The sequence below is a fragment of the Vollenhovia emeryi genome, unplaced genomic scaffold (genome assembly GCF_000949405.1).
Source record: "Vollenhovia emeryi isolate VEMERY1.0 unplaced genomic scaffold, V.emery_V1.0 DF939120.1, whole genome shotgun sequence".
NCBI lineage: Eukaryota > Metazoa > Arthropoda > Insecta > Hymenoptera > Formicidae > Vollenhovia > Vollenhovia emeryi.
This window is the reverse complement of record NW_011967246.1, coordinates 4,434,886-4,453,925: the sequence shown is the minus strand read 5'-3', so window position 1 is coordinate 4,453,925 and position 19,040 is coordinate 4,434,886. Positions and strand designations below refer to the sequence as shown.

The following is a 19,040-nucleotide window of genomic DNA, read 5'->3' as shown; positions in this document are numbered from 1 at the left end:
AAAGTAAAAGACATTGCAATTATTAATATTATTCAAACAAGCTACTTAATTACTTGGAAAATGATAGGAAAATTTGTATCAGCAAATCGATGACTGGTTCCACTTTAACAGTTTAATTTGAGTGGATCCACGCCCATGCAATTTATTAATCTATATATCTATATATATGAGTGTGGATGTTATCGTATTTAATGCTTATGAATGAACACTGTCACTAACAAGGTTCGCGTCGCAAGCCTGGCTGTGACGGTAAATTTGTTTGATCGAATATTCCAAGAAAATGTTTCTCCTTGAAAAATCATAGTTGTTGGTGCAATTTTTGTGCATATATGAATTAAGGACGTTGAAATATAATTTAAAATTCAATTTAAAACTACATCGTCATCACATGAAACCATTATTGCCACGTACAAGCCAAATTTAACTACAAGTTATAACTTGTAAATTTATCGTAACACATTTCTTCAATCTGTAAACGATAAGGATTTGGGTTGTAACAAAAATCTTCGTTTCCTTCAATAAGAATTTAAAGAAATTAAGAAAATAAATAGAAATTATTAAAAAGCATTTTTTCTCCAAACATTTGGAAAAGTTGAAATAAAAGACTTTCTCAAAAAATTAGAAATATTTGTTGGGAAAAAAACTAGAGATTTTAAATACATTATAACTTTTCTATATGCATATCTTATAAAACAAATATGCTTGTACTTGTGAAAAACATTGATTATAACTTTAACATTTTACTAACGCCACGTTAGTTTTGTGAAAGCTTTACACATTTATTATCTAATTTATTGATGTAACAGATATTAATATATTGTATTTTATTGTATAAGACACATTATACAGGGTGATTCACAAAATTTTACCCCCATTTAAGGGAACAACAACAAACAAAAGAGTTGTACTATTCTGAAAATTGAAAAGAAACATTTTTTTCGAATTTTAACAGGAAAAAGTTACAAATATAGTATAATCACTCTTCAAATTGTTAATTAACGAAGCATTTTAAAACAAAAATTTCTTTTTAAATTCTTCAATTTTGCACTACCTATACCTCGACCTATACGGTAACAAAAAAAATCGAAATCCAAATTTTACAGGAATTACTCTGTTTTTTTTATTTACAGGAAATACTCTACGGCAGATGATTAAGTAACCGGATGTTCGAGTGACGAAAGGCTTAAAGTCTCGACATGGTTCGCATAATTCAAGCTCCGCCCAAAGGAATGTCACGGCATTCGATATTCCCCGTCGTCATCGCTGGTCTTCCTAAACACCCTCATTAAGCGCTATCGGGGGTGAGAGTCAGCCGCTCGAGGCGTTTATGGCATTGCTCGTTCATGCGCGCGGCATCGCCGATTACCGGCGAGCAAGGATCGCGATGAAAGGCAAACGACGCGGGCGGGCATCGACGCGACGCGACGCGTTGCGACGCGAGGCGGGTAGAGACGGCAGCCCCTGCCGACGCCGACGCGGACGCGGACGCGGACGCCGACGCCGAGGCCGAGCGTCGACTACCCCCGTCCGTCAGTCGGGGCGCCGTCGCGGGGATGCTCTGTACGGTGGACGGTGGAGCGGGCGGTAGTGATCGCGACACGTTCTCTGGGAGTGGATCCACACCCATGTCTTGCGGTGACGCTCTGCTACGCAGGGGTGTCGTCGGGGGCGCGTGATCGCGAGGGCGCGAGGCACATCGCCGCACTCGGTACTTTCCGTTCCGCCGCCGCCACCACCGTTGCTTCACCGTCGATCTCGGCACGCGAGTCCCGCACGTAAACTTCCTCCCTTTTCCCCCCGAATGTACAAATAAATCCGCCAGCGTGCGACGAGGGAATTGCGATCCACGGGGTCGCGTGAAGCGCGACGCAAGGATGCGGCGGGTATCGTCCAGATGTCCACCGAAGTGGCGGTAAAGTAGAGTAAAAAACGAGAATCGCGTATATGGTAGACGTAAACAAAAGTCTACGAAACTCGCGAAATTCGCGTGATAATTGCGTGATGTGCACTTTTCCTTGTTTCCTTTTGTGCAAGTATTTCTTCTTCAACTAAGCGCTTCGTGTAATCTCAGACTTGCAAAATGGGACATTTTGTAAAACGGGTATTTGTTAAAAAAAAAAGCGTTGAAATGATCAACGCATCCGCGTTGAATTTTGTTCGTCCGAGCGTAAAGCTCGCGTTTACGAACTACTTGGATAATCAACAATGGAAAATCGGACGATTGTTCTCTCTCAGCCGCGAGCGATGCTCGCAGCTACGTCCTACACCAAAAGAAATTGTATTCTTATTTTAAAAAATATTTCACTTTTACACTCTTCCTCTAAAACAAGCGTCAAGCCCAGATAGCACAAAGGAGAATATCAGTTCATAGAGAATTCATTTTAAAGAAATAGCTGCAGAATTAGAAAACTGAATGTCTGAAAAGTTCTTGAAGGATCAGCCACAATCGGTTCATCTTGAAGCATTCCTCAGAAGTCCATGATATAAAGACTCACAATCCAAAAAGGGAGAAAACACGAAGTTTATCTTGCAAAATTGTGTAAGTCACTGCTGCGGCCGCGCGTTAGACTTTCTCGCATTTAAAAATCATCCCGCGTTAGTAGAAGCAAGGCTGCGCTCGGAAACATCCGAGTGTCCCGGTGTATCATTTTATCATCGTTACTCATCGCATGTTAAATAAGAATCGTTCCCGAACTCGACCTAAAGGCCGAATCAGACTAGCAATTGTCGACGCGGATGGGACTGGGACTGGCAATTGACGATTGTCTTCTAGCCAATGACAGTTGATTAACTCGCTGGCTGCTTCACTGTCATCGGCTAGAAGACAATCGCCAATCGCCCATCCCAGTCCCATCCGCGTCGACAATTGCTAGTCTGATTCGGCCTTTAGGTCGAGTTCGGGAACGATTCTTATTTAACATGCGATGAGTAACGATGATAAAATGATACACCGAGCGAGAGATTTGATCCGACAGCGAGTCATCACGGATCAACTGAATGATCTGGCAAGTATTTTGTAACGACAGAAAAGCTGGGCAAGCTTGTACAAGATTTACTGCAGTTTTTCTTATCTCTCTTGAGTATTTTTGTACATAAATATATAATTATATACAATTTACATAATTATGTATAAAAAGTTTTTTAACGAGATACATCTATCGAATTCGAAATGAATACTTTGAGAATATGAATTATATGCGTGTATAACTTGCTCGGCCATTCTTATTGTACGCTTCCATAAATTCCTACTGAATTACAACTCAGAGAAGAGAAAACTTAAAAAGAATACTTTGCGAATTCAGTGCGCTTTCTAGGATCCTCTTAAGAGAGAAATCCTCTCTGAAGAGGAGATTCTTAGCAGATATTTTTACGAGATATTCTTAACATGTAAGAATGTATAATACTGAATGTTATATTTTCTTACTGTTATATTATCCAGTAAACAGCTAACTATATTTTATAATTAATAATCAATATTACGATTTCTCACTCGACAATACAAATGTAATATAATACATAATACACGTACATAACAGTTATTGTTCGAGGAAATTGTATTGATATAACTGTTAATTCGTGTTTGCCGAGTATTTAATTTTGCGAAAACTACAACATTTGACAGTTTAGTCGGGTCTCACAAATCCAGTGTGTATGAAACGAAGTGTGTACACCTAGGGATGATACAATAGTTCAATACAAATAGATAGTGAAATATTATAGATATAGCTAGGATATAGTTAGGTCACAGATAATTATATTAGACATTGTGGGTAGTAGAAGATTAATCTAATTACTGTAAGTCGTTCAAGATCCTCTTCTTTCACATCCACCTCCCTTGCGGAAAAAACACTCAAGTTTTGAGTGCTAACACTCGATTGTCCGAATTTACTCTCAAATTGGAGTGTAAATATTTAACTCTGGGTGTTTACGCCCAAATTTGAGAGTAAATTCGGACAATCGAGTGTTAACACTCAAAACTTGAGTGTTGTTTTTTCCGTAAGGGTTCCTTGTCCGTTTTTTAAGCCAGAATATCATATAGGATACACGAAACATGACGAAACGGGTACTAAACTGACGTGTACCAATGCAATACCGATCGCGTTGCGTGCCACTCAAGATTTTCGCGCGTTCATATCGTCGCGGGTGGCTTCTCACAGGATATACCGCGTGCGGATCGAATACGTAAACGCACATAGGCGCACGTCGAAACTGGATTAATTTCGTACTGACACGTGCGCCCGCGTCATAGCTAAGCCCGTATAGGCGGGCAATTGATTTTGCAATCTTTACATAAATTACGCAAATCGCGCGAACATGTGGCTACCGCGTAACTGTCACTGTAATTTCCTGCCCAAAACATCGATACCCATACACGGCACACAAAGATTGCCTATACATTGCAGGAATTTTGTTTTTTACCGCGATGTTGTAGTATCTCAAATTCACCGCGAAATGTTATTGTGTCGTTACTGTGGAATTGCAGCAACGTTAAAATGTCCGCCTCTAGGAAGACTGCAACGAAACATAGCAATATTACAATGTAATGAATTTGAATTAATGGACTTCCACATAGAACAAAAACCTCTGATAGACGTCACTGAGACTCGAAACCTCCCTTACAATTAGAGAGCGCCGTAACTAGTCTGCGTTGCGCCCAGAGCGAGTACAATGCTGCGAGCTACATGTTGCGCATTCCTATGATAAAAAAACTTGAACTTTGGAAACGAAAAGGACATTTATTAACTGCAAAGAAATATATATTCTTATTTTACAAAATTTATATAAAATATTAAGACAGATAATCGAGGACAAACGAACAAACAGAATACACACACGCACCCACGAATAAATAAACGGCCAACTCACGAGTCATTAAAAAAATATTATTATTGTAGGTTTTCAAAACTTCAAGTTTATTCATCAATCATTACAAAGACTGTACGTTTCAGCTAACTTGATCATCTTCGGCAACGCAGTTAATGAAAGAAACGAAAGGGAAAATTCTCACCAATTATAATCTTTTTACAAACAGCAGAAAATTCTTAATATTCTAACAACGCTGGAGCTCACATCAATCTGTGCTATGGCTATTCAAAGAAACAGTAGCAAAAATGGCCGAACAATAGTCAGCATAAAATTTTTAATCTACAAATATAATAAATCAATATTATAGAAATGTGTAAACTCACTATTCGACGATTGATAGCGTGAATACAATAGTCCGTTATTTGGTCTCCAGTGCATTACGATTTAAGATGTCTAACACGGAGCAAACCTGTAGACATAAATGTAAAAGTTAGTGTGTCAATGCTTACATTGTTTATAATAAACAAAATTTTTTTAATACGATCAAGCGTTATATTAGTAAAAGAAGGAGAGTTAGATGCTTCATTTTTACTTCTAACCGTAACAAAGTCGCATGGTATACTGCAATAAAGCAGTATAAATCTATATTTTATTGAATACCGAAATGCTGGCATAAATAATTTCCGAGCGGGCAATTTGTGCATCGGATAGTGAGCTCACTCGTATGAATCCATGACGCAATATCACGGTGTTCCGCGCGTTTTCTCGCGTGACGTAAACCCGACATAACGTTTTCAATGAGGAAGGAATAAAAGATTTGCATTGTTGTCGTGATACCCGCAGGATCGTAGGAGGAATTCCGCATTTCGGCGAGAGGCGAGAGGAAGGGTGGTAGATACGGCAGTGAAATGACGCAATTTGCTCCCTAACGTCCGATAATCGTCCAGTTCGAGGGTGGGCCTCGGTGGCATCGTCATCGACATGAATCGAGAAAACGAGGAAGTACGTTGGTAAACGCGAGAGCATCCGTTCGCACCCTCCGGCGCTTCTCTTTCTTCTTCTCTTCTTCTTTCTTTCTCTTTTCTTATGATCGACTCGGAGTGTTTGTCGTACGAAATTTATTGCAATCATGTTAGTCCCGTTGACGAAGAATTTGTCTCCAATTGTTAACGCTAGAAATAATTTGGGACACGTTGCACTCAAGTCGAAAAGTGACGTATTTGAATGTAGAAATAATTAAAAGTACCCTTAAGAAATATTTTCGCGCTCAATCGAATTTGAGAAGAAGACCATTGTTGTATGCGTTTCATTTTGTAAAAAAAATCTTTAAACTATTATGGTTTATTGCTATAATACTATAATAATTGCAGAAATTAATATTATCAATTCGGTATGACGCAATAGATCTCAGAAGTTTATTTAAAAGATTTGAGATCGTCAGTTTTATATACTTAAGAAATCATTTCAGAAATACGCTACGTCTGGAAAGCTCTATACTGTTATTAAATAAATAGTAGAAGAGTACGTAGAAGATTAATAGCGCCAATTTGACACAACGCAGAAACTATTCAAAACAAATTTGTAACTTTCATTGGACATAACGTTATTCTTGCCGAAGATTTTAAGTTTCGATGGGCGCGCTCTCGCGTTTTCAGCTATGCGCTCGCAAATAACCGACCACCTCGTGCATTAATCTTTCACTCTTAGCAGCGACCGGTCCCTCAGACGCTGTGCGGCGCGCTGCAAAAAGAACCGAATTGCAAATGCCTGGTGCTGACGGTCCTTATATACGGCTGTCTCGCGGCAGTAACATGGTGCAGATGCGCCAACGTCACCAAGGTATGACCGATTGTGTGTCACGCGATTTTATGTCGTTAAATATACTGAAACATTGGGACGTTCAGTAATCCCAATCACGACGATTTTGAATGCTTGTTATCCAAAAATTTGACCGGGCAACCTCCACGCAGTACATCTTGGGTAATTGCTAATACTGGCGGTACTGTAACTTTCAAGTCTCATAGCTCGAGCGGTACCTAACAAAAAATATTTTATTAAAGTGTCTTAGAAGGCTCTCAGCTACAAGAATATGACATAAAATATGGGGGTTTCCGTTTCAGATTTTTATGTTGACCTTGACTGGGCTTTTCAAAGTCATCTCGAGGTGAAATCCATAGCGTTCGTAAATAGACCCTTTGAAGCCCTACGACTTTTGTGTGAAAAATTGTTTTTGTAAAACGTCACGTTTCCAAAATAATCGAGTGTCTCGACCTTTTTGTTACACCCTGTATATTAAAAATATACAGAAGTGTTTTGCAATGTATATAAAAGATTTTTCAAGATTGTGGAGAATTTCCAGTTTCGTGTAATATTCAAAGCAATTCGAATCTTGCGGATTGTTAGAAAATTGCTCAAAGAAGGGCTCAACATTCATGATTGCATGCTGCGCGCGTGGCAAATTCTCCTTTGTAATCCCACAAGTGAAAATTCCTTCTCTATTCTATTTCTAGATTATGGTCAACTACACCAAGTATCCCATCAGAAGTACGAGACACGTATCATCGCCCTGTGACGATGGCTATATATACATTCCGGTATGGCTATACACAATGCACTCTAGTACATGGGCGGGGTTGGGGGAGAGATATTAGAGGAAGGTGGAGAAAAGGAAACGACTCTCCCGATTCTTCTCCCCGTCACGAATCAACCCTTTGTATTGTTCCTCTTTAAAAAAAAAAAAATTACTCGACGAAGAGTAATATCGACTCCCCTCGCTTGAATCTTTCCACCGCTCTGCACGCACGCTTGGATGCATGTCGCGCCGTCCCCTCGGCTCTTTCATCACCATCATCTCGGCCTCTTTCCCTCTCTTTGTCGCACAGGTGGCATTTATGGGGATGCTGTATCTGGTTTATCTGGTGGAGTGCTACCATTCGCCGATCAGGATCGATCTGCTGCATGCGGAGAGCCAGGACGGCGTGCTGTCCAAATTGGCGCAGTTAAAGATGGCACAGCCGCGGATATGGTGGAAGGCGGTTTCCTACCACTACGTGCGCAGGAAACGGCAGATTACGCGTTACAGGAACGGGGATAATTATACCACCACACAGGTGACGCGCCGCATCGCATCGCGTTTTATCGGCTTTCCTCTTTAACCCTTTCGTGCCCTCGGTCGCGGGTCTCTTTAGAATATTCGCAAAAAGTCGTTTTAAACATTGAGACGGCTATTTGAAGAAATGTCATAGACAAAACAATTAAATATCGCTCATTTTTAGCAAAGTAAATAATAGTTGTTGTGGCCAATTTATGAACAAACAAAATTTTAGAAAAGAATCGAAACGTACATACATATATCAATTATCTCTTTTTATGATTTATTAAAGATAGTCCTCTTGACTTTACGCACCAACAACCGCGTTCTGACTCTCACAGCCCTATGCACCTCCTTTCGTATTGTTTTTAAATATAGAGAGTCATTCGTTCTTATTAAAATTTAAAAGAACATAACAAAAACACTCGTTCATTAAAATACAATAAAATAAATGCATACATTAGTGTGGACGTTTTGCCTTAGCTTACAAATCCCCAGCAACAAATTAATGCATTCTAAACAATAGAAAGAGACAAGTGAAAAATAACATACCAACGAAATTTGATTAAAGCCAGGCCTAGCAGATAGTTTGGTTGACTTTTAACATAATAAAAGCTGGAGTGAAATTTGAAATATCGATTATCTTTGCCACATTGCATATCGTGCTGCATTCACGCGTTGAAGAAACCGCAGCTCTATTGATCCGACTTTATAGATCCTCTACTTTAAGACAGTAATTCGAAATACTCTTGAAAGGCCTCGGATAAACTAGTCTGATAAAAATTGTAGATGCAAATATTCCGCGGCCTATACATCGCGAGCACATAGTGGCAATTGATGTCGCGATAACGGAAGGGTTAAGGACGCGCTTAACGAACCTCTTCTCACCCCCTCGTCCCGCAGGTTTATTACGAGAGAGTGAACACACACTCGGCCACCTCCAACTACTATTATGACTATTGCGGAGTGAAGGACATCAGTAAAGAATTGATACTCGAGGCCAAGATACCGATCACGAAGATCACGCTTACCAAGGGCTTCGCTTTCTCGAATATAAGATCCGCCACGGAATTCGAGGAGGCACGGTCGCGATTTTTCGCCGAACAAGTACGGAAATATATGTGCGCATGTGTGTGTGTGCGATAACTGTCGTTAGCCATCACATTGTTGTTTTGTTGTTACACAAATGCGGACGTGGAATCTCTCATGAACGAGCAAAGAGTGACGTCCAGCAAAATCTCTCTTTTGCGCAGAAAAATTTTCCAACGAAAGAGACTATTAGAAAGGTCTCTAAAAGTAGATCATTATTAGCTAATGAACTATCACGTTACGACGCATAGTTTCAGAGATACCGTGGATCAAGGTCCAATTAAATTGACCGAATCGATAGGCGGACGCGTTTCCTTGAGCAAAATCGAACATTGTAGTTACCCACGAACCACAACGTTCCTGGCCCGTCAAGGCTATTATTAATTATATAAACAATAGTTAAAAACTAAGCGATGTGCGCGTATGTACGTACAACGATTCTCACTTGTGTGCGTTACCTTTTCTACTACGATTTGCGTGTTGCCCATCTCAAATCTGGCATCACTATAAAATAGACAGGATGACCTCAGTAAGAAGGTCAGAAAGACGGCTATTAACATAGACGTCTAATAGCCGTCTAATGGATGCCTTTCCGACCTGTTACTTCTGACCGACAATGAAACGAATGGATGCAGCAGATAGATGAATAAACGTATAATTGATAGATGTAGTCAAAAGAGTTATTGTTGTACGTTACATCTGTTGAAAAGTGGAGTGAACAATTGTTGTTGGTAGTTGTTGAGGTAATAAGACGCAACTTCAATTTCCGCCATAATTGCACTTGCGGTAAAACATGGAATGTTGATAACGCGACAATAGACCGGTTTAAAACTGAAGAGATAGAAACAAAAATGAAAACGGAAACTTCTCGACTAAAACTTTCGCGAGAGGAGAGAAAAAGCGCGCCGAACAAATGCGTGAACACGAGATTGAATATTTTCAAAGTTCGAAATTGTACTTGTGACTGCAATGTTAACCAGACGACTGCAATGTTTCATTTTGCTTAAAGAAACATTCGTCTATCAACTTACAACCAATTTAACTGGAACTTTGATTCATAATATCTCTGGCAATGAGACTATACATTCGTAACGACAGTTCATTAACCAATAATGATCTATCTATGAGGACTTTCAATGACACCCCACTTTTTTGAAATTTTTCTGCGTAAAAAAGAGATTTGTTTATTCTATGCCTGGGTCTTTTATATTTTAAATGGCAGCGGGGAAAGAAAGATGTTTTAATCCCTTCACACAGGAATGCAGCTAACAAAAAATTATTGTATATTTGACCAGGAACTCAGTGACGACTATATGGAGATGAGAGAGGGTCTTGATCTCGGATACAACGTCAACACGATGCTAGTTGCCGTTCTCGGTAACCCCTGGTTCACGAATCGCTACGTTTACTGGTGTCTGAGCGCTCTGCTGCTTAGCTGGCCGTTACGAGTAATCATCGAGTACAAAACGCAATACGCTGATTATCAGGTAAAGTTGTCGACAAGATCTAGATTTCTAGAATGGACGTTAATACTCGTTCCAGGAAGAACTATTATTTCAGTCGTTTTGTTTAAGACTTTAGATATAATCATTATTTAAATTAATTCTTATAGACATAATTTTTCACATTTCTATTTCAATATCATAATTTTTTATTTGTTACTATATTCATCTTTTATTCGTTATGAAATTATTATTCAAATAGTGATACTTTATTCACTGATGTTTTATTTTGTGATTATAAAATAAATAAATAAGTATTGAACGTTTTATTAAATCAAAATTTGAACATCTTAAATAAATTAAAATTTGAACGGATTACTGTTTTATAAATAAGATAAAGGCACGCGATAAATTCTGCGAAAATAAATGCAAGGTCCTCCGTCAGGTTACCAAGCTGTTTGGTGTGAATTACGACACGCCGACCTCCGGTGAACCCATCCACGCGTCCATGAGCCAGCTAAGTCAGCCAGGTTCTTACATGCTGGCGCCCAGTTACAGTGAGGCGTTACTGATGGAACCAGCAACGCCTCGCAACGATGGGCCGGAACAGAGGCAAGAAAATTGGAGAGGCCGCGGGGAAACGGAAGTAGCGACCGACATGGTGCCGAGCTATTCCGAGGCACTCCTCTACGAGCGCGCCGAACAGTACGATCGTCAGAATGCAATCGCGAATAACGCCACTGCTGCATGCGCGGGAAATACGGCTACGCCCTGCAGCGTGGAGGATCCGAGACGTATACTACTCCCAATGCCATGCGAATGCCACTGCCCTTGTCCTTGTCACGGGAACGCGAACCAGGACTATGACCCCAGGATGGACGAACGTAGTTACATCGAGATCGCGACCAGCAGAGAACACTTGCCAACGGCCACCGAGGTCGGCGATTCCTTCGAGAGCGAATTAGCGACGCTACGGACAACGGCGGACGGACGATTGCATCCTCCCGCAAATCTAGCCCCCCGTTCCATGGACGATTTCCAAGCTGACGCGTCTCCGAGCAGGTGCAGCAGCTGCGGCAGGATTTCCGCTAGTACACAAACGATCAACACCGACATCCCACATCCTCCTCACGTTATCGCTAGGAACAAATCCAACGAAGGCTCGCAGACTTTCATTTCTGGCATGACGTCCGAAAGAGAGCACCGAGCTATACCTCGTGACATTTCCGAACCTAATCTGAGGTCGCGATCGGAACTGGCGGGGCTTCCCAAGGGGAACGTCAGAAGCCTGGAGAACATACTGGAGAACGAGGAAGAACTACCGGGAGCTAAATGGAAAGCCAGCTTTGCTAAAATAGAGATGAATCTTCCGCACGAAAGGTCGCATCCACCCGAACGCCACAGGAAATTTCCGGCCTCTCTTCCGCCTTCTTTGACTCATCATCGTTCCCTCTCCCTCGACGAGACGAGCGTTTCCCCGAGAAACATGGGCGCTATTCCGAAAACTGAACCTCGTAGCAGGATCGTGGTGAATCCTATGTCAAATGAAGCCTGCTGGAAACTCCCCAATTCAAAGACGTATTTTTGCTTAAAGTCGATCCTGAAGCAAAACAGGCGCAGTTATACGTTGGTGACCGCGGACGAATTTCAAAATCTTGCCGAGCAAGACAACCGTGGTCATGAATACCCTGACAGTTCCGGCAGAGGCGAGAAGAGCGATCGCGATATTCACATTGATAAAACGGCTGACCGTTCGCGCTCGAGGGAAAGATTGAATCCCAGGAGGAGGATGCCGTCCTTTGAGGAGTTTATGTCGGGAAGAGATAAAATGTATCACAATTATGATCAGAAACGGGAAAGCACTAGGTGAGTCTTATTGTAATCCTGCTTTTATTATATTGTATTTTGAATGATCGGCTATCTTTCTAGGCATATCCTTTGCGATAGTCCCAAGCAAGCTTTATCGATTATTGTTGCTGATATTATTTACTGCTTATTAATAATTATGCTATGCTTTGTTTCTGCTTACTCGCCACATAATGACGTATTATGGCTGTATTGCGGTGTGTTATGGCTGTATTGTTATTAATTGGTAATCATCTCATAATTATTGTTAATTCTCAATTTGGCGATGTGCCGTACAAAATTATTCTGTATTCCTTATCTCTTCCTGATTTATTATTCTAAGTATTCACATTTTATAAAGTCAAAATACTGTTTAAAGTAAGAGAAAAATAGAAAAGTTTTTTTCATATCTTTTTATATCTTAAATATTTTTTTTAATTTCATGCTTTTACCTCATGTCTCTTTTTTATTATAGGATAATTTTTAATTCCGCTATTTAATGTTTCGTCAAATTGAGAATTAACATTCACAACGTTTGACTCGGAGTTACGGCAATTACTGCTTACAAATAGGACGAGGAATATCGCGCAATATCTCAATGCGACATTTACCCACAAGGAATATCATAAAACACAGAAATCTAAGAGTCACGTATTTTCTTGCACGTGCCCATTTTAGAGTTAAAGGGTGTGAAACAATCTCAAATAATATTCATATTTATTTCTATGCACTTCTCCTATTTATTTCTAACCCGTCGAAACAGTAAGACATACAGAAAATTTTTCAGATAAAATAAATAACACTGGCTCGTATGATAAAAATCAAAGGCCCATACAACCTGAGTGAGAATTAAGGGATTGTCTCACCCCTTTAAACCTTAAAATATAAAGTATGGAAAAATATAACATGTATCTTCAAGAGTTTTGTGTTTAACAACATATCCCAAAAAGACTCGAATTGGTTCTAGACTATTGTGATATTGTCGCTTGTCCTATTTCTAAGTTATAAAATAATTATCAATTGCTATAACTCCACGGTATACTTGAGCGTGTGGAACAATCAATATTATCTTTGTAGAACGCTCATTTTCGCCAGTCCGATACAAGAAATCTTCCCTGGTGATCCGTTCGGCGGCAAGGACATCGTGCCCGTAAGAAATTTGAGAGATCGCACTAGAGACGGCGATCCTGCGAGCGATTCGGCGATGCTCTCTCGGTCAAACCGATCTCTTGCCGCTCGAGATGCAAGATGCCTTCCGACCGATTACACTAGGAGTCCATTCCGGCCCGACAGCACCGCGTATCCGTTGCCACATGTTATGCATCCTCCGTACTGGCATGAAAGAGAGCTCCAGTATCTTTTACATAACCGACACCCGCTCGAGCCAATGGGCACTTCCACTAGAGCGGAGGAGACACCGCGAATGTATCGGAGCGACGTCTCGTTTCCTTCCTACGACGGGATGCGTTCCTCCGAGCGCGCGAACAGATGGTCGACAAGCTCGAATGAGTACGACGACAGATCTCGCGAGAGTCATCCGACTAATTCAAGGTACTTGTCGCATAGAAGACGCCAGGCAGCCGGTTTGACCAGATCGCTCACCGAGAGACGTCCGAAGGTTGCCCGTCTCGACAGGAACTTCCGGAGAAGCTTTACAGGCAGGGTGGAAGATTATAGAATGGAGAACGCCAAACGGACAAATTTCAGCATCGAGACGTCATTGTAACGAGCGCGATTCTCGGGATGTCAATTGCATCGGTCTCGATTAGACGTGGCTACGGTTAATGCCTCTGCTGTATAAATGTTTCTCTAAATTGCCGTGAAATTACGATACTTAAATGTGGAGTGAAAAATATCTTTCCATCTTATCACAATTCCTGAGTTTACAAAACGATGCAATATAACAACATCAGAAACTATTGATACCTGGATAATTCTATAAAACAAAACGGTCTCGACCTCGCGCAACAATATTGCAGAGTCTACAATGTATGATCTCAAGAGTATCTTGATGAATAGGCATGTGCTTCAGAAAGGAACAGCAGATTGTTAACTCGGAAGTTAATTGATCCAGATCGTTGCATTGATGCAACTCACTATTAGATAAGATTGCTAGTTTTCCTTCCCTGTCTACAATATTATAAATGGGACTATAATCTAATTAGAACAAGGAGTCACTGAGGATTTAGGTAAACCGAACTGTCGGCATGACTCAGCCTTAAATCGTTACTCCTTTGTTCCATGCTACTTGTATCGTAAGTATCCGTCCTACTACTTCACGAATTAACCAGATACGCAAACGGGTCATGCAATTTTTCAAAGGAATGCGGGCTATTGCCCCTAGCGCCTTCGCTTAAAGGCACTCTCGAAAGAGGACCATGATATTACACGCATTTTAGGAATTTGACAATCGGTCATCGAAGAAGTTTGAAAAATGATCGTGTACACGTGCATTCAGCGTTAAATACCAACTATCATCATTTCAGAACTCCAGCCAATTTTAATCTATGATTCATATCAGAATGCAGGATAAAATTTTATTAATAATTTTATATGCCATTCCCAGCGAGAAATGACTCGTCGATCGATGTCGAAGCAATGTCGAATCGGAAGTCCCTAAATGTATTACTAAAATTATATAATTTTAAGAAATTCATAAATTAGGATTAATAATGACTTTACTAGATTTATATCATAATCATCATTATTGGAGACCAGAAAGATGGAAAATGAATTTGTTGAAAACAATTTACGTATCCACCATGGCTTTTTAATTTTAACATTGATTTATATATTCGGTAATCTCTCTAAAAAGAACTTTCGTGTTATAAATTTGAGCAAAATCTGAAACTAAGAAGTACAGAGACAAGTAAACGGGGGTTTGTGACCGTCGAGACACTTAATGATTCAATTTACAATTTTTTTCGCAAGACAACGAATGTAACGTTTAATCACAAAAATCTTAGTATACCTCATTTTCGCAATACATTCCATTTGAGAAAAGTTTTGATAGCATACTTAATTTTAATTTTGAAATAAGAAAAAAGTGATAAAACATAGTAAATTTTATTAAAATTAAATATAAAAATAATATGTATGTATTCATTGTCTTCCTTAGGGTTACAATTACGTATGTTCGTACATCTAGTTTAATTTAAACTTATCCTAAATTTATTCAAAACTTAATTTAATTTGCTCATATTATCTCTATTCAGTATATTAATGTTTTCTGTCCTCCGGATGTCAATCTTCCTCTCCCTCTCTCCTTCTTTCGCTCCCCCTTCCTCTCTCTTTCTACTCATCCTCTTCTTCCTCTTCAAATTGTTCCGTCTCGTCTTTTCTTTTTATTGTCTCTTCATTCGCCCCTTTGTCTCTTCCCCCTGCCCGTCTCGCTCTCTTAACTTTGAAATTTTAAGTTGAACTACGTTTCATCAGATATAATTACATTTAACGTTAAATGCACGCTGATAATACGGAGCGTAATATAGTAATAACTAAAGCATATAGAAACTAGATTGCCGGGCAGGGCGCGCCAAACAAAGCGACGATATAGCATTTCGGGAGTGAGTTCATGTACAATTAATTTTTCGGGATAATGTGCCTCGCTATTTTAGCCAAGCCAATTTGAAAGTTACGCGCAATTTACAATTAGGCATATACGCTGTTACAAAATGTCAAGAGTCAATTACGTACGCGAGCTGTCACGAGTTGCAGCCGTAAGTAATGTTTTTTTTTTTCTTAAATTACCGTTTATTGATGATTCTTAGATTATCGTTTAATGAAGTTTTAGGTTTAAATGTATTACCTATATTTTTTATAAATATTACATGATTTAGGAATATTTTGTATATATTTCAAACGAATACGGCTGATTTATTCGTATTAAATATGTTCCGATTTGGCATACGATTTTGAAGGAATTCAATGTTCCATGTTGTTACGTACTCTTTTATTAATTAATTGTAACAGTTTATTAGAATCATAAAAATTAGTTAATAATATTTGTATCTCTTCGAGTTGTTCGTTTATATTTAACTTTGCAAGTGGGTATAAACTAAAATTCTGGCAGCTAAGAGCATACTGGATACGTAGCGATATTCATATTTTCAGTTTTCTCACGCGTCTTTGTTGTCACATTTAAATATAAACGACGATTCGAAGACTCCACTAATTGTTACTACTTGTTACAACTTGTATTTAAGTTCGCGTACATGCTATGCCACGCACAGCTTATGGAAAATAGATAAAACGATAAGGGTTAACGAAAATTCGTTCTGGGAAATTACAATTTTTTCTTTTTTTTCGAAAAGTTTATCAAACAAAAGTTAAAAAAGAAAAGTTAAATTTTTTAAATTTAGCAATATAATGCTCGTAAAAGAGACAATAATACCGAGGGAAAAATTTCACACAATTAACTTTTAGGCCACCTACATTCTGCTCGGACCGTATTGGCTTAATTATTTCGTATTGAGAAAAAAATTTGGTTATTTAAAGTCCGAGAGGCTTAAGATAAAGAGCTCGATATCGTAGAACGAATTTTACTGGCAATTCTTTTCGAGACGTCTACTTTTCTCGCGGTTGTCCGTTCATTGTAAAACTATTTTACGCGTAGACAAGTGTAGATCCGTCGAGCGATTCTAAGTTGCGCATTTTTCTACGGATAGGATAAAGCAAGGGTAAATCTGAACTAAGTAACCCGTTAAGCGATAGCTCAAGTAACTGCACGCGGTTATTAATGTCAAGTGCGAGCGCACGTGGTGACCAGGAGGACGCGCCGAGTTTTTGATAAATACATACGTTCAATTGCAAAAAGTCGGCGCGCAGCACATGCTCAACACACACGCACAAAAACACACACACACAGACACATACATACACGCGCGCGCGCATGCACGCACATGTTTTACCGACATATGCCTTCGTCGTGTTTATACGTATACTTTGAATTTGTAATCTTAAGGCTAAAAAAAAAGAGCAGCGTCGTGCAGGAATTAACGCGAGTCTAGAGTTTTAAAGCAACTTCGATTAAACTTATTGTTAACTTGATCGGCAATTAATCTAATCAACGAGGAATTGTGTCCGACAAAATTTCCGTAATTCTACGAATTTATTTATTTCCCCTATTTTTTCCATGTACGAACAACAAAAATTGACAATTTTACATTATTACCGGCATTATTGACCAAGCGGTAATCAGCGATTACATTAATCAAAATTTTCTCAAAGCCGCCCTTAAATCATTGCTTCGAGGCTGCTTTATAGATACACAGAGTGTCCTTAGGCGCATTCTTTTATTTACACCCGCGATCGATTTGAAAGAGGCTTGGGACACCCTGTGTAGATATTACGTCCGCGTTAAAGACTCGAATGATGCGTCACGACGAATAGTGATAACTTAATCACAAGTAAAAAATTTTTCAGACAAAAATATACAATATATAATTATATATAAAGTATGTCATATGTATTTTTCATTCTTTTGCATAATTTCTATCGTGGAATGGAATATACAGGGTGTTCGGAAATTCAACCGACAAATTTTCAGAAATCAACCAATAGTTACATAACATCAAGGTCAAGTTCAAGGACAATTTCATGGTCACTAAAAAGATAGTACTTCATGACCCCTGCCACTTTTATTCGAGTCATTTTCTGTGAAAGTGTATTCTTTTCGAATACCCCTGTATGTTCGTTGAGATTTACCGTCAATCTATCGTAAAAAAATTGACAATTTTGTTACTATTTTAATTATTGATTAATAATTATCTTAACTATTGTATGTTCAAATCATGTCAGCAGGCTCTGTCGACCCGGTAAAACATTTTTCATGCGTGTACATGAATAAATATATAAAATTGTACATAAAAAATATGTCCACATTTTTATATTGTATATTTCTATATAATTTTATATAATTCTATACAGTTCTGTGTAATTTTATAGATTTATACGTGCTTTTATATGAAGCATTTTTTAATGTGAAAAATTGCTTATTATAATTATATACATATAATTGTATACAATTCTACAAAGTTATAGGTAATTATAAATAAGCAATTTTTTAAAAAATTCTTTACACATATAGAAGCATGTATAAATCTATAAAATTATATAGAAATATACAATGTAAAAATATGTATAGATATATTGGATGTATAATTTTATATAATACTGTAAATTTATGCATGCTCATGCATGAAACATTTTTTACCGGGGATAGAATACAAGCTTAATACGGATACAAATGGCTTTGGTTTTGTTGTGGAATTAAATTTGCTGCAAATCTGCCAGCATATACTATTAACATGTTGCAGAAAAAAACATATATGAACATATTTTACATATAATTTATATATGTTTCTATATGAAAAATTTTTTACCGGATTGTTTCAGCCCGAGACACTGATTAAAGACACGACGATCAAATGTGATATATAAAAACAATTAAAAAGAAGTCAAAAGTATCGAGAGACTTTGGACTCGAATTTACACTCGGTATTCTAAGCACACGTGTCCAAAAAAACAAGATCGGTACGTACCTGAAAATTTTCTAGAAATGTTCCAAAGTGATTTCTATAATCACGATTTATACGTCCGATTCTCGAGGCTGAAACTAGGTGGAGAGCCCGAACACACACCTGACGGCCTCAGGCCGCGACGAGAATCTCAGGACCACGAGTCTGACGAGGAAATAGCGTTTAGTTCCCGGCGTAGCGTATATTCGAAGATCGTTATTTGTACTGTCGCGTTTAGGCGATCTTCAGGCG

At 38.9% G+C, this 19,040-nt stretch overlaps 1 protein-coding gene across 3 annotated transcripts; it reads left to right on the top strand.

Annotated features, from left to right (window-relative positions):
• Nucleotides 1-1,561: 1,561 nt before the first annotated feature.
• Nucleotides 1,562-18,155, top strand: LOC105570693. 3 transcript variants are annotated; one of them, XM_012028126.1, is made up of 9 exons: nt 1,562-1,912; nt 5,650-5,808; nt 6,517-6,645; nt 7,317-7,400; nt 7,689-7,916; nt 8,801-9,004; nt 10,282-10,473; nt 10,874-12,294; nt 13,351-18,155. In XM_012028126.1, exons 2-9 carry the CDS (start codon nt 5,788-5,790, stop codon nt 13,997-13,999), a joined length of 2,928 nt encoding a protein of 975 aa, XP_011883516.1. In that variant the 5' UTR covers nt 1,562-1,912; nt 5,650-5,787; the 3' UTR covers nt 14,000-18,155. The 3 variants fall into 3 exon arrangements, with proteins under 3 accessions (XP_011883516.1, XP_011883515.1, XP_011883517.1); XM_012028125.1 differs by having other exon boundaries at nt 6,514-6,645; XM_012028127.1 differs by lacking the exons at nt 7,689-7,916; nt 8,801-9,004 and having other exon boundaries at nt 6,514-6,645.
• The last annotated feature ends 885 nt before the right edge of the window (nt 18,156-19,040 follow it).

What these genes read in the sequence shown, in the direction of transcription:
- LOC105570693 (XM_012028125.1), top strand. Translation starts at nt 5,788, where the DNA reads ATGAATCGAGAAAACGAGGAA. An exon ending in GATGCGCCAACGTCACCAAG is followed by an intron (nt 6,646 to 7,316) that starts GTATGACCGATT and finishes TTCTATTTCTAG; the next exon opens with ATTATGGTCAACTACACCAA. An exon ending in ATGGCTATATATACATTCCG is followed by an intron (nt 7,401 to 7,688) that starts GTATGGCTATAC and finishes TTTGTCGCACAG; the next exon opens with GTGGCATTTATGGGGATGCT.